The sequence below is a fragment of the Macrobrachium nipponense genome, chromosome 19, assembly GCF_015104395.2.
Source record: "Macrobrachium nipponense isolate FS-2020 chromosome 19, ASM1510439v2, whole genome shotgun sequence".
Classification (NCBI taxonomy): domain Eukaryota; kingdom Metazoa; phylum Arthropoda; class Malacostraca; order Decapoda; family Palaemonidae; genus Macrobrachium; species Macrobrachium nipponense.
In genome coordinates this window covers 82,041,079-82,058,525 of record NC_061088.1, presented here as the reverse complement: position 1 = coordinate 82,058,525, position 17,447 = coordinate 82,041,079, and the positions used below count along the sequence as shown (strand labels likewise).

The 17,447-nt window shown below is 36.2% G+C and overlaps 1 protein-coding gene across 2 annotated transcripts in view; it reads left to right on the top strand.

The window, feature by feature from the left end:
- LOC135218570 (BTB/POZ domain-containing protein 2-like) overlaps positions 1-17,447 on the top strand; it is an 85,942-nt gene that overhangs the window by 42,592 nt on the left and 25,903 nt on the right. The window contains exons 2-5 of one of the 2 annotated variants that reach the window (XM_064254961.1): positions 4,227-4,532; positions 9,000-9,187; positions 11,645-11,693; positions 13,474-13,575. In XM_064254961.1, coding sequence (XP_064111031.1) covers positions 4,242-4,532; positions 9,000-9,187; positions 11,645-11,693; positions 13,474-13,575 — 630 coding nt within the window. In that variant the 5' untranslated portion in view covers positions 4,227-4,241. The remainder of the gene's footprint in view (positions 1-4,226; positions 4,533-8,999; positions 9,188-11,644; positions 11,694-13,473; positions 13,576-17,447) is intronic. The other variant, XM_064254972.1, reaches the window with a different exon arrangement.

Below are 17,447 nucleotides of genomic sequence, written 5' to 3'. Positions count from 1 at the left end.
GCATCCCGCAGACGGCGATCAACGATGTCACTTTTATAAGTTCCTCGGTCTGTAAGGGCTTCTGCTAAGAGGAGAGGTTGAAGGGCGTCGGTGGTGTGTACATTCCCAAGGCTTTCTTGTTTCATTATCGTCTCCGTAAGATATTCTATCTCCATCCTTTTATTAAGGGGACGGGGGCGAGAGATGAAGTGGCAATTCAGGCCTTTCTTGAGTACGTCCTCTTCTTCAGGGGATGGGGTGTAGGTGGTCAAGTTAATATATTTGTCATGTTCTTGCGGCAGGCGTATTTTACCTCCATTAAGGTTAATTAGTTTTCTTGTAATGGTCTTCTGTTTCTTCAGGGCATCTTTCTCCTCCATACGTTTCAGGCAGTCGACGATGTCTTGATGGTGCTGCACTGGTGTTGGGAGGGCGTTGCTGCTAGTGCCATCATTATTATCCCCGGCATCCGAGGGGGCTGCTACAGGATTCATACCGCGAATTTCATCCCATTTTACGAAGAGTTGCGCCCTTTCATTGATCAGCGCCTACGTCAGGAGAGCTCTTTCCCATTGTTCAACATGGGCAGACACCCATAAGGAGATGGAACGTGCAGCCCAGGTCCTAGTAAACAACGGACACACCAACCGAAGCATCCAGAACGTCTTCAGGAAGAGCATGGAAGAATGGTACCTACAGGAACCCCGCCCAGACCCCCAGCAGAAAATTAATTTTTTCTACAAGGGCACCTTCCATCGGCGGTATAAAGAAGACGAGCGAGCCCTACGGGAAATAATCAGGAATCACGTTTCCCCGACCGACAACAACAAGCAGATCAACTTGATCATATTTTATACAAGTAAAAAAACATGCAGTCTTATTAGGAAAAATAACCCCGCACCGTTGCAGGATCCCTTGAAGAGGACGAACGTCATTTACAGATACACGTGCCCAATCCGAGGATGCCTCGGAACTTACATCGGGATGACGTCAATGCGCCTCTCCAAGAGGATCTCCTGTCACGCGCAGGAAGGAGCGGTATTTAATCATGCAAGGACTGCCCATAATAAAAGAATCCGACGCAGCGACATCGTCGGTAACTTCGAGGTTATCGACCAGGCACCCGATCTACGTCGTTTGCGAATCTTAGAAGCGCTGCACATCGGGAGGGAGAAGCCCAGTTTGAACATCACTCAGGAGACCTTCCTCCTCCCCACCGCCGTCAGGAGAGCAGCAGACACCGCCCCACAACGACCATCGCACACCAGAGGGATCCTGAGGATGATAGAAGCATTAGCTCTCATCCTGAGGACGTCCCTAGTAACCCTGAGGGTGATCGCAGCTCAAGCTCTCGCCCTGAGGACGACCTGGTAGCACGCCCTTCGAGGGGACCTCCACCATCACCAATAAGGATGAGGCTCCGCCCACGAAGAGGACAGCCAACCAGCAACGGGCCCCCTGATGACATCGCTCGTGACGTCACAGGTATTGCCCAATGAAAAGTGAGGTACCTGTTTCTTCAAGCCAACCGAATGCAATAAATAGCGTGAATACATCTGACACAGACCATTGCACTCAGCGATCCCGTCCCGAAGATGGCCAAACGAGGTGGCCGAAACATGTAGACGCCTTGAAAACCAGAAAAGAAGAAATAACAAGAAATACCGGATAGACCCCTGACGACTACGGCCTGTTCCCGACCTACGAAACCCACCTGTATACCTGTTGACGACCCCAGCTTGTCCCTGATAACCAGTTTTGCTTTTGATAACACCAGCCCGCCTGATATTTCCGTTGACGACCTACAGCACGATGAACATTGGACAGCTGCTTTATAATACCAGCGTGCCAGAAAGAAAAATCATAAGGAGAATTGAAAGAATATTGTACAAAATCAATTCTGTGAATTCTGCCATTATTTTTAATAAAACTTGTTTGAAAGAAGGTCTGTTTCCAGCGTACAATAATAATAATAATAATAATAATGATAATAATGAAAGCATTGGTGGAAATCATCGCCAGTCATGTGATGATAATTCTCCAATTAGCATTCCGTAAAATTTGCATCATGTCAATTAGGGTCGAATCTTTTAATCATATGGTCAGCAAAAAATATCTTCAACGTAACTGAAATTTAACCCACCACGGCTGTCAATATCAGCTCCAAACATTTTAATTGCGAGTATTTCCCTGCTGAAGATTACTTGACGATGCTTTGAATTAATATACTTCAAATATTTCGTGTTTGAATGCTGTAACTATACTCTGTTTTTTTCCATCTATCCATCCGCCTGTGGTGTTTTCGCATGGTAACACTGCGTCCCGGGCTTTACATAGTTACGCTATGTGTAAGTTTTAGGTAAATAAAAGGATATCTGGGTGTACATTTGCAACTGAAAAGTGTTTTAATAATTTACTGAATGCGAATTACACCGTTCATATTCGAAATAGGATATTATTTAAAGCCCGGGACGCAGTGTTACCATGCGCAAACACCACAGGCGGATGGACAGATGGAAAAAAACAGAGTATAGTAATGGGGAAGTTCATAAATGAAGTTAAGAGATATTTATTACAGCAGAAAGTACGTGAGGTCCGAACTTGAGTTTTGTAGACAGTATCCACATTATGGAAATTTTAGTATAACCTAGAAAGAGTTACCCAATGAATATTTCCAACGAATTTCATCAAGATCCGTTCATCCGTTCTTGGGATATTTGGTTTCCTGGCTGTACAGGAGACACACCAGAAGTCTATAATGGATTTAATGAAGTTCTCCCAAGAACTAGGCGAAGAGTAAAGTACAACTGATCAGTTTCAGAAGGGACCAGACACAGATCCGAATGCGGGGTTTTCATGGGAACATGTAAAGCCTCAGATCATAGTTTCCGTTTTCATTCCTACGCTTAACTTCTAAATATACGATATAACCGAATTATTTCAGTGTGATATAGGATAATGGTGATGAATATAAAACCGCAGAACGTTATCTGAAGAAAAGACCACTAGTGTATAACAGCGATCAAATAGCCGCGAGCACGCGGGCAAAACCAATACAGAATAGGAATATCACATCTGGATCTGATTAAGGAGATTCTAAGTCTGTTTCCCGGACGCTGAATCAACTCTGCATTAACATATGCTAATTCTGATATAGGTCGACTCAAGCCAACTTGAACCAACTTAATGTAAAGTCAATAAGACAAGTTTCACTTGATGCTGTAGACTAATTGATATGAGAATCTTAACTAAAATGGATCTTAAGTTATAAATTGGCGTTCTAATTCCACCCGCAACGTAATCTGTGCTACAAGTTATGAGACAAAGTTACTACAAGAGTTCGGAAGTAATCATAATAACCATAGCAGGAAGTTAATGGCTTAAAGGGAGCAGAAGATCATAAGACAAAACAAAATTCTACTTCAACTGGAGTCAGAGTTAATTGCACACTTTCATTAATATATATCTACTTGAAATTAATGTTTATACATATATATATATATGCACGCTATGCATAAGGTAAATAATAAAAGGCGAACACTGGTTTACTCAGAATAACTTTAAACTAATATTCGACTCAAAAACGGTAGAATGAAACTAGGTAGTGATTTTCCATAGAGCACAACAGCCTCTTCAAGAAACGAAGGTGCTCCAGACACTTTACAAAAAAAGAACAAGATAACCAGTCAGCAAGCAAATAGCGAATGTCCATACGTTTAAGAAATACATAGTTCCAGTACTTATAATGAAATACCTAGAACCCAAACTAATTTTAATTTTTCTTAAATTGCCATCACACATGGCAAGTCTATTTTGCGAGAGCTTTCTTTGCAAGGCTATCTTCTTTCCGCTGTTGGGTTTTGAGCAAGATTTCTAATAAAATGACGACACTTGAATCCGTAACCTTCCAGCCAGACTGGGGGATGGAAGACTGGCAGAAGCAGTGGGGTTACAGCAAGAGGGTAAAAGAGGATTGTGTAAAATTGTGAAGGAGTAATATGGTAAAAAGAACGTGTGGATCAGTTAATGAGATAATTGTCGTTCTTCTCACGGTATGGAGATGAATGCCCCACTTTTGTTCATGTTTACATACACATACATACACACATGCATGCAAACATTATATATATATTATATATATATATATATATATATATATATATATATATATATATATATTATATGTAACTAGAAGAGAGACATACAGACGAAGTCTGTGCATGCAGCTAATCATATCTTTCTTTCAGAAACCTGCCACGAGAATGTCCGGGCACTCGGGATCTTCAATAAATCCAATGGTTGCAGAAAATTCTCCCTTGGCCACAGTCCCGGAGCTTGTCAAGCGCTTTTCGGTTTCCAAACTCTCCGAGAGGCCTGAAGACCCGCCAGTCCCTGGGATGTCCTCGGAAACTCCTGCGCCCTCCGCAAAGAGCCATCACCGGCCTTGGCAGGATTCCCTCCACACGGTATCCAAGGCCTTGAACTTTCTGCTGGCCACCGGGATTCACTCCGACGTGACATTTGTGGTTGGCAGGGAGGGTAAGCAATTTAAGGTAAGATTGGACGTTATTTTCCTGAATGCAGCTTCCCTACTTGGCTAAGTAAATCCATGACGAGTCGCAGTGACTGACCCTTTCCTTGCCGTCTTCGTTCGTTCATTCGATTCTGAATCGTAAATTGACAGAAATAAATATAGATGTAAAGAGATGAGGAGGGTGAATTCGTACATGAAGTGCATATCTAATTAGGGGAAGTGAGGCGAGATTAAAGGGAATATCTTGAAGGGGACATTTCCATGACAAAACATTTATAATTGGGAAGTAAATAATTTACTCAAAGGATTTCAAGGGTAATAAACTGTAGATGTATTGACGAAATCAAAATTAATCGAAAGTTTTTATTACCCAATAATGCAGTTGCAGAAAGACACATAGAGACGAACTTGCAGATAAATAGATGGCGTTAAGGGCGCAGGCACAAATAGAAGGAAAGCAAACATAAAGATAATTATTTCACATATAAAATCTTCAAACATAATTATATTCCAAGTACATGTGAGAGGACGGTAGATAAACACAGGCATACCTGCGCAGTGTGGCTGCGCGTCTGTGCTCATAACCATATATACACACACAAACGTATGTATATATATATATATATGTGTGTGTGTGTGTGTGTGTGTGTGTGTGTGTGTAGGACTGTATGTTCTCCGCCAAGTGTCTTTTATCTTTCGCAGCGCTAGTTACCAAATAACAACCGTTTACGAGACAGCAAATGAGGACGAACGGCCAAATAGATCGGCATGAACGGAACTGCCTTCACGGACCTGTTAACCGGAGGAACTACCCATTCATTGGTTAAATAGACTATCTGTAGATAAATGTAAATTAGATGACGGTCCTGAAATTTACCAGACTTTGAGTAGGCTCACTCTATATAAGCTACTGTACACGTTGGCTTACATATGCGCTGAGCAAACTCTGTAACATAGCTGGTATGTTATTTTTCTGTTAATTGTTTGTGACTGTAACGTAACTAATGTTATTTGTTTGTCTGCTAATTGTATTTCCGAATATATTGGTTATTGGTAATATTGTCTGATTGAGCATTTGTTTCTGCTTGTAGAGTTGAAGGTTTTTGTTCACAAGTGCAATAAAAAGAAAGAAGAAATGTTGCTGTGAGTTGTATCTTCCTTGGATTGCTATATACTATATTCTATATAATATATATATATATATATATATATGTATATATATATATATATATAGAATATTATATATATTATATATTTAATTATATATTTTTATATATATATTTATAGATATATATATTATATATATGATATACATATATATATATATATATATATAACGCGAATGTAATAACTTGTAAACTTGTATGTATGTAAACTACAGCTCTATAGAAATCCGAACCGCTTGACAAATCTACACAAAATTATGCATGTGCCCCCCATTTGACCCAAGGAAGGTTTTCACATAGGTTTCAAAAGCCGTACCCCAGACGACCTGGGTACGTGATTTACAGTGGGTCGCAGCAAAGACCCAACCAAGGCAAAACATTTTGCATAGTGTGAAACGTGGAGTGTCGGGAAAGTAGGCTTGTACACTTTCGTATCGACTTAGACAAATTTTCCTGTATTCCCTTTGACTTCTTTTGTCGAGTAAAGGACGTGTACTCTCACTGAAAATGCTTTTCTTTCCTGTGATTAATAATTCTGTCTAGAAATCATTAATTCAAATAAACATGCTAATCAAAATCACACCACGTGTTACTTCCTCTCTAAGGTAAATGATCGACTGTCATTCAGGGTTTTCACCGGCAATGAAGGGGTGGTCACCTAGTGTGTGTGTGTGTGTGTGTGTAGTATATATATATATATATATATATATATATATATATATATATATATATATATATGTGTGTGTGTGTGTGTGTGTGTGTGTGTGTATGTATATTCCTCCAAATCTTAGCTCAACTCGATAAAGAAATAATTCCAGATTGGACGTATTTCCAAAGTACAATTTACTTACAGGGTCTTTAAATAAATTCCAAATGAATTTAATTTATAATACTTAGACTCCACACAGAATTATTGGTTACCATAAACAAAGATGAAGGATTTCTAAAAATAATTCCATTATTCATGCGGAGCATGTCTTTCTTACTGTACAAAATTATTTGGTTTCTGAGAGAAACGTTTAAGGTACAGCAGAGCGCGAGATGTCACGGGAAATCTTTAAGGGGAAATCATAATCAAGATACCAACGATAAGAGAGACCCTTCAGAAAATTAATATATTCTGTAGGATTCCACGTGTATCGTCAATATTTTTTTCTTTTTCATCGTATAAATTCTTGGTAGGAAATAGCTCCAATTATAATTTTTAAGATTCCCTATAACAAATCACTCTCAGAGTTAAAATATCTCTCTCTCTTCTCAAACCTTCCTCTCTCTCCTCCTCCTCCTCTCTCTCTCTCTCTCTCTCTCTCTCTCTCTCTCTCTCTCTCTCAAGACGTTACAATTTTAAAAGTTAAAACAGCAGTCCGTTAGAACTATCAATACTTCATTTAGGTATTCATTTCCACATCTTCAATCACTTTTTTTTCAATATGTCGTCGAACAAGGGAAAGGATACGATAAATATTGATTTTTAATCTCAATAATATTAACTTTTATTCACATTGATAAAATTTGCTTCTCTCGAGAAAGATACACCTTCTGTTCTTATTGAATTCGTCTTGCTGCGTTCCCCTCCACAAGGGAAACATTTCCTTGCAGAGAAAAATTGGAGAAACAACAGGACTCTACAAATAAAATCAAATCAGTTCAGAAATCGTGGGCAAGATTTCCCATCGAGAGCAACTTGCTCGAGTGTTCTTTAAAAAAAAAATCCACATTTTGTTAATTCGCTTAATTAAACTAAATCAGTTGCAGAATATAGGATGACAGATGAAGATCAAGCAGGAGACTTCCGATTTATACACAAAAAGAACTTTTAAAACTGAAATCTCTCTGGATGAAAAAATCGATATCAGGAACAAGGAAACGAAATTCCAGTAAAAAGAATGAATGAATGAATAATTAGTAATTATCTGGCGTCGTGACTACCAGGATCATTGACGCCGTCCAGTAAAAAGAAGAAATTGTTATTCAGTAGAGGCTATTTCATTCCGAAACATAATCAACCGTCAACAGCAAACATTTCTCCTCTTCATTTTGCGCGAGATACCAGACTATTATTCACTGTACAATGCTAAACAAAAAATCGCAAATGTTTCCTATTTAGCGATTCAGATTTTGGCTTTCATTTCGGTAGGACATACTCATCAGTGGTACTAGGCCATATGAAAAGTTTCAGGGCTCATTGTAAAGAAGGAAAAGAAAGAGCAGGTATTTATAGCCTTCTCGTATGGCATGTGAAATACCGGGAAACAAGAGGGACATCATTTTCTACTTTCCATGATACATGAATGTATTCGTCTGTTGATCAACATTAATTTACATGAAATATTGCATATGTCTACAATTGAGAAAATACTACTTACTCATTCACATACATTAAAACTTTTGTGCATGCATCAAGACCCATACATAGTATATGCACACAAACATACAAACACACACCCTCGTACCCACACAAACACACATGCATACATACACACATTATATATATATATATATATATATATATATATATATAATATATATATATATATATATAATTATATATATATATATATATATATATATATATATATATATATATATATATATATATATATAACTTGTAAGATTTTCGCTCCTGATGAGCTTAAGTTTAATAATGAAGAGGACAGCGAGAAGACTGGAGATCGTTTCTTCTTTTTATTGACACCTACGTTTCGGGAGTCCTTTCCCATCTTCAGGGATGTAAATAGAATTAATTTTTACAATATTAAAGAGTATGCTAAATTAAGCTAATAATTATAAAAAAAAATATAGTTTGTCAATAAGCTAAAAGAAAAAGAAAAACTACAAAGCGATTTTAAACTAAAAGTCACTTTGTAGATTTTATATTTTTCTCTTACTTAATGACAAACTATATTTTTTTATAATTATTAGGTTAATTGAGCATACTTTTTAATATTGTAAAAATTAATCCCATTTATATACCCTGAAGAATGGAAAGGATTGTCGAAACGTAGTTCTCAATACAAAAGAAGACAATTGATCTCCAGTATTCTCGCTGTCCTCTTCATCATCATCATATATATATATACTATATATATAGATATATATATAATAAATATATATATATATATATGTTTAATAATATATATAGATTAATATTATATAGGTATCTTATATATATTATATATATTCATACTTGTACATATGTATAGTACGGTATGCGTCCATTAACTTAACAAGAGAGATAGTGTTTGTGTGTGTGTGTTAGAGGCACAACATCCATAGCAGAAATACGACCTCACCCTAAAAGAGCTCGCGCTTCCTTACAGGTGCACCGCCTGATACTGTCGATGAGGAGCCCGGTCTTCGAAGACTTATTGATTGCCAATCCGGCGGATTCCAGCGGAGTGGTAGTTCTGAATGAGGACTCGCCAGGTGCTTTCAATTGGTTATTAAATCATATATATTCCGACAAAACTGACTTGGATAGCATTGATAATGCCCTCCTCGTTTTGGGGTAAGTGACAAAAGCGCCACCTGGCTCCAAGAGTCAAGTTTTGCCCGAATTTATTCTTGCTGACTGAGATATGAATTCCTACCTTAAAAGTGCGTTTGCGAGCGATAAGAGGTTCAGGAAAATGATCAAAATATGAAGAAATTTGTTGTAAAAATTTGTCCTAGTTTAACAATATAAACTGCATGCATTATTCATTACACCGAGTGCATGGAATATATACTGACTTTATCTTAAAGATTGTGATTATTATGATATTTTGATTGTGACTTGGAAGCGACGCAATAACATTAATCCAAACACAAAACTTTAATATTTCTATGGTTTGGGCCGAGTAGAAAGATTTTACCAGTTTCAATATTCTCAGGTCATTATAGATTCTAAAGTCAACACACTAAATCAAACTAAGCAGATTGTAATTTGATCCGAATATATTAACGTAAACTCAACAAAATTAAGCTTAATTTTTTTTAGTTTACGTTAATATATTCAGATAAAATTACTATTTGCTTAGTTTGGGGCAGATAGCAGCTTTAAATTTAAAGTGTTTGTTATGTTGGACCTGGAGGCACTAATCGGTAGGTCACCAAGCAGATTTTGATTTAGAAATGCAATTTTTGTGTATTGTAAAACGTCAGCACACTTAGTGGGTTTGTGGTGGAAAAATTGTTCATGGAGACATTAGTGCTGAAATGCTAGTGACTACAGTTTTCCCACTTATCCCAGCTTTGTCTGAACTTGCTTATGACACTAAAACTCAAGATACAACAATCAAGTTCATATTTGATTCCTTAAGCAGTCCACTTACAAATGCGGAAGTGTTTATCATTTTTCAAACTACTTTTATAATACACATCTAGACATACCTCTTTTGAAATCATAGAGAACGACTGGCTATGTGGATCAACACCACTTAGGCCAGACATGGAATTAGGCCAAAGAAAAAACAATTATAGAACCATCCACACACACATACATACATATAATGTGTTGAAAATACATTCTAAATATTATCTACAATGTAAAACATTTCTCAAAAGCTTCTACGTTAAATGATACTGGAGCTTTCTTTCTTCAACACTAAGAAACCTCCAAAGAAAAAAAAACCATAATACGAGAACACAAGAAATTCATTCGAAATATATCTCTTTGTGAAATGGAGAAAAGTGCCTGAAGAGAAGTCGACAGGGACAATTTACATATCGTATATCATGACCTAGTATTAATACCAGAAAACTTGAACAGAGTCAAAGGTTTACTGATGGACTGATATCAGATGTCCAACACACTCAGAGTTGAAGAAATGGACACTCCATATTAAAAAAAAAAAAGAAAAAAAAAGGGAGGGTGGGGGAGATCTCAGCACGTCTCTATAGGAGGTACATTACAATAACTCAGGAAACAGCCGTCAGATTTCGTTTGAAGATGGTTCAAAGCTCCCTCCCAGAATACATACAGAGAGAGAGAGAGAGAGAGAGAGAGAGAGAGAGAGAGAGAGAGAGAGAGAGAGAGACTTATGAAAATATTCGATGAATGTTATATATAAATATTCCGGTGAGATATTAGGGACTCATATATTTCCGATATGTATTATCATAAAAGAAAAATGTGGTAAACAAATGTCATAATTATTAAACGACAAAATATTCATAAAAATAAGAAAACAACTGAATACCTTCTACAAAGATACAAAAGTGAAAATTATTCATTACAGCTTCTTTAACAACAGTTTTAAGAAGAGAAGAAGGTCATCATCAAAGACAATATAAATATCTCCAACGACTTCAAAATCGGGCAGCGAAAAAAAATATCAACGACTAATTCATCATATTACAAATTTCAGGGCAATCCATTTCCCGTGAAATGACATACTCTTATTAAAGACATGGTTAAACTTCCAGGAGGATTCATACATTACGTATAATTCAAGATGACACGAAGAGTAGCCTGGGGTTATCACAGCAGGCTCCAGGTAAAAAAAGGATATTCTATACATCGTCTGAATGCCGCGCAGACGAAAAGAATATGACCGTGTCGGATCAGGGTTACGTGAAAAAATAAAAAATAAACAGTGGAGGAGGATAAGGGGGAGAATGTTTAGCACCTCACGCCCGAGGAAGCAATAAAAGCAGCCCTTTAAAAAGGTAGGATTGGAGAATCGATTACGCTGAAAGAGCCGTACCAATCGCGCAAGAGTGGAGGTCACTTTAAAAGAGGCTTCCTAGTATTTTATGTATAAGAATCAACAGTGGATAAACCTCCTTTTCATAACATCAGCATAACACTAGACAGATTTATTAATCCTTCTCCTTCCTCCTGGGAAGGATATTCTTCAAAACAATACTCCAGCGTTCTATAATAAATACAATATAATTTCAAACGGTTTTGCTCTTTGCAAGTGAAGGGGGTGAGGTGTTCAAAGTACAATGTTATTAATGCTATTCTTTTCTTTCATTACAGGCTAGCAGACAAGTACATGATTGCCAGCGCGTACGACACATCAATAAGGGTAAGAGCATATATATATATATATATATATATATATATATATATATATATATATATATACAACATACATACAAACATCAAGACATACCTACCATTTTATCATTTGATATCCACCAGTTACAATATCCCAAGGGTATAAATGATTCGTAAGGTATATTGAATCGAATAGCTAATCACATTTGTGGCTTAATATTTGGGAAAGTAAAAAAAGAAAATTCCTCGTGTATATGTATGTGTATATATATATATATATATATATATATATATATATATATATATATATATGTATGTATGTATCTATGTACGTATGTATGTATAAGGTTCGTATTTAAAATAGAAATAAATAAAAAATGACAAAGCAATCCTATATGGATTGTACAAATATCATAAATATAATAGATATATAAAATAAATGTTAGACATAGAAATAAAAAAAAGTAATATATAATAAGAAAAAACTGAACATTTACAAAAATACAAATGAATTACAATAAATAAGCAAAATTATAAGTATATAAATCAATAAAAACGCATATATATATATATATATATATATATATATATATGCATATATATATATATATATATATATATATATATATATATATATTTCAATATGATTTCACATGTACATTGACTAATAAATTGATGGCAATTTCAATCAAATGTTGCATGCTGCGGTGTATGAGGTGCCAATAACTAGAGAGTATATCAGAAATGATAAAAAAAATTCATTTATGTGGTTCGTTATTTAAAATTTATCTGTTCACTCCAGTCAATCATATTAAACCACTCTCATTGATCGAATATCGTGTCAGCTGTGGATATTGCAATAAACATCGCTATATCGAGTTAAAATGGCTTTATTTGTCAGGGTGTACATACGCTATACATGCAATGTGAAAGAACATCAAAATATTTCACTCCGGTGCTAGAATCAACTTTATTGCACCCTGTGGTACGACTTGCTATGGAAGCTGTCAGAGACGCAGATGGGAATGAAAACGAGACGGTTATAAAAATGCTTGAATTACAGGATAGGAAGAATAGAATAAAAAAAAAGAAATAAAAAAAAGAATCGCAGGCCATTCAGCAACATATTTCCAGCTGTGTAAACAAATGCAGTTCACAAACAATGTTTTGGTTTGCAACCGATAATGGACGATCCGATCAATAAGATCAGCAATAACAAGTTTCCTCTCATTCAGGATTTCCTCAAACACAAACATTTGCATTGGGAGTTTTTTTTTTTCTTTTTTCTTTTTTGCGGCATATCTGCCCTTTCATCCTGCAACGTCAAGCAGCTACGCTTGCGTTTCTTATTAATTGTGATTAACCGTTGTAATAATTACAATTATCACCTAACGACGATACGACTTCGTTAATTTTAAGGTAGGATTTATTAATTAAACTGTGCTGAATATGCATATATACACATCAAAATCTATCTGTTTATATATATATATATATATATATATATATATATATATATATATATATATATATAAAGTACACTGTCAGTTTTATATAATGTCACAGGCATTGTAAGTCTAAAAAATTCTATACACTCAGTAATGATTAATTTTGTGAGACAAATATAAATATATATATATATATATATATATATATATATATATATATATATATATATATATATATATATATATATATATATATATATTCGCAACTGTTAATATCCGCTGAGAAATTGCACTGACCAGTGTTGGCAGAGAGAGAAGCTATTCTAACACGACTCCCCTCTTCTCTCTCTCACCCTGCAGTACCTACAAACTATAGTGAAGCGGAACAACGTGTTGAAGATTTACCAGCACCTGGTCCACCTCTTTTCGGACAACGACTCTCTCAGGGGCCTCTGCAGAAGGGTAAGGGACCATTCCGGGCCAGAAAGGGCCCTAGAGAGGAATAGGGAAAACCCCCAAGAGCCTTTGCTCCCTCCAATCCCCCTCCTCCTCCGACCCTCCACTGTTACGGCAAGTTATGGAGACCAAATTCGTTATAAAGTGAAATAAAAATGACCCTCTCTCTCTCTCTCTCTCTCTCTCTCTCTCTCTCTCTCTCTCTCTCTCAGTTTTGAAGGACGCAAAGGGGGAGCGATATGACTGAGACTGTTCATGAATTTTAAAACGTCTAACTCTGAAAAGAGTTCAACAGCCTTTCCTTGTCGTTGAAAGGGACTTTCTATTTACTTTCCCCGAGGGAAAACTCTAAAATGAATGAAAGATAGTCAAGAAAGAAGAGAGCTTTTTGCATACTTTCGAGTCTGGAACTTCCTAACTTTTCTGTCAATGAGGGGGGGGCGGGGGAGAGAGCAGCAGCTCGGATGTCTTTTATAAAGGATAGAATTATTTCCAAAATAATATGAACTACTATTATGCTGCAATCTATTTTCGCTAACTTAATATCAAAAGATAATTCTTGTGTACTGTCTGACATTTTACCATTTCATCATATCACTTCACCTGATATTAAAAGGTATGTATCTGTGTATGTGCAATGACTGAATCATTTCAACACTGCACTGGAGTGGGTGTATAATTATACCAGTATACACAGTATACAAACCCATTTGGCAAAAAATAATTTTACAATATACACACGCATTCACCCCATAATTTTACAGGAATTGCTTTCACTATCAATATATCACGTAGAGTATTAATAACTTAACCGTACTCTCTCTCATTGAAAATTAATCTTCTTCAGATATAGCTCTACCATATTTAATATAGGTATTTTCTATTCGTTTAGGATTCATTGAATCTCATCAGTCTCCCATTCACCTCTCTTGGGCCTCATTCTTCTCATAAAACGTGTAGTGCTCACCGTGTCAATAGTACTTGTCGTAGCATCCTTTGCCAAGTTGTCAATGATCTGATTTGACTGAATACCAACATCAAAGGGTACCTGGGAAATGAATGACATAAGATCCACGATCTTCAACGGAACATACTAATTCCTTATATCGATTAAACAAGCCAGCTTCAACGAGACTTTTCTGGGTAACAAGGCATATTCGTTTCAGCCCTTCAGCCCTTTGTCTGCAGAGTCCTGTCCACATATGTTTGCGACATCATGTCATCAGAACGTGCACCATTCTCTTAAAATTCCTTCACAACATCCTAACAGCTAATCTTTAAACCATTTAAGAAGCCATCACTAGTTTTCCATGGACTCCCATTTTCCAATGCCCAATGAACAAAGCATTAGCACCTGGTCTACAACATAGACATATCATATTTCAGCATTGTTTTATAGAACTCCTTTCAATAATTATTACATTTTGCAGAAACAGTTAAAATATTTGCCCAAGGTCTTATAAAAGCCTATGTGCATACCGAGGTACTTATTTGAATTTACTTTTTCAAATATATTTTGACTAACCAAAAAATGATTTCCATTAATCATCTGTGAATGAATTTAACTTTTGTTTTCATTAATCACCAATCTCATCTGGAGCTCTGCCCTTGTCAAAACAGTTTCGTTTACGAACCGAATTAAACCATCGTCAGCACAGACAGTAACCTCTGGGAAAGATGTGCAGTTTTACCCATTAGAACATTAAAAAGATAAAAAAAAATGCTATGTAAAACCACTCAATGACTTAAAAGTCTATTACATTTTTTTTCGCCATTATGAACCCTTATCAGCGAGTGTTTAAACACTATAAGCAGTGGATGAAAGTTTGTTAACCTCTGAACGAAAGAAGAGGGTTAATTGGAAAAGAAAACTTTGACTGATGAACTGGAGAGGTTAGTGAACCTTGTGACTAAACTCAAGTCTTTCTCTCTCTCTCTCTCTCTCTCTCTACGAAAAAGTACCAGCAAAATGCAGTCTGCCTTCGTTTGTACCTCTGAGCTGAAAGTAATATTTAATGAAAGACTGTCTTAACGTTAATCTGTGACTCTTGTAGAGAAATTCAGTGTATCTTTCCGGCGACAAAGTCCTGATGGTGATCTGCATTTGAACAACTTATCAAATGCTGAAAGATTTCACATTCAGCAAAGATTCAGGCAGCTTATATTCCACATGGTTACGAAGGATGAGAAAAACTAATAAGCTATATATATATATATATATATATATATATATATATATATATATATATATATATATATATATATATATATATATACATACATACAAACATACGTGTGTGCGCATCTTGGAGGGATCGGTAACATTCAATCTTCTGAAACCCGAGAAAAGTGTTATAAAATTTCACACAATCTAGTGACCTCTTGTGATAAACAAGCACTCGTTTTACTTTTGGATATATGATTGTTAGCGTTTGGTGTGATATTCAATTCACTTTAACCCGTTTTTACTACCAAACAAGAACGCCCATGCTCAACTGAGATTGGTGCATGGACACGCTCTGTTATATAGCTATGTCCACTGTATCTTAAGCAGTGAATTGTGCACCTGATTATTAGGAGACTGTGGTGTCACAATGAGGGCTAAAGAGAGTGTATGACTAGCAACATACGTATAGAGTATACTGTCGTACACACACAAATATACATATGCACACAAACAAAAACACGCGTCACACACCACACACACAACACACACACACACACACACACACACATGTATATATGATATATATATATATTATATATTGATATATATATATATATATGTGTGTGTGTGTGTGTGTGTGTGTGTGTGTGTGTGTGTGTATTTAATCATCAGCACGTGCTTTCATATTTCAGGAAATATCATTACGAATCTCTTGGACTACTGAAGATGATCTGTACAGCCGCGTAAAATGTAAATGATAACTCTTATTCTAAGGGATAACTGGAAACTGTAATCTCTGGATCTTTGGGGAAGCTAAGTTTTCGTCATGCCCGTGAATGGGGCGTCCGAAAAGTGGCTAATTACCGTTGGGTGATTCAAGTTAACCTAGTGAACCCAGAAACTCGGAATGAATTCACTCTTCCCATCATTGCCGAATTTCATATCCGTGATTTGAGTGATGCTGAGCCGACAGGAAGTGAATATCTTAATGTACATGAAGGATAAATCGTTTGATTAAATGCTACCGCCATAAAGGCAAACGGAACTGAGCGTTATAATAATTTATTAAGATAGTTTAACCAGATCACTAAGCTGACTATCAGCGGGTCACCATGACGGGACAAATAACTGGAATGAATAAGCAAAAATAAAAGAAAATAAATAAAAAAAAAAGGTTTCCACCCTCCATCATCATCATATTCACCAGATTAACATCACAGAAGGGGACGGATAAACTGAAGGTAATTTGAAGGTAATTTTACGCATAATATTTACCACATTCGACATTCTATAACAGCCATTAGCATTGAGATGTTAAAAGCGTTGTTTGATCTGCGATAATTTTTTTGTTTCGATACTCCAATTCCAAATCACAGGGCCGGAAATGCGAAATTTAAAGCCAAATAAACATGGGGTTGGCGTCAATGCCAAAGCCTTGTGACAAGCATTTCAGATGTCCGTATTTACTTCTGGAGGCACAGTTGTCATCAGGACTTGAAACTTAATGGGGATTATCATTCTTGTTATCGCTGATAAAGTCACTGTATGCTCATTCCAACGAGAGTAAATACAGTGGTGATAAACATGGCAATTCTGCCCTAAAATTGCAAACACATCGGTGGATTTTTCGAATTCCTTCTTACCAGTGAAAATGGATCTGTGATTGGAGGCGTCAGTATTACTACTTCGGCAACTCCAAAATGTTATTGTT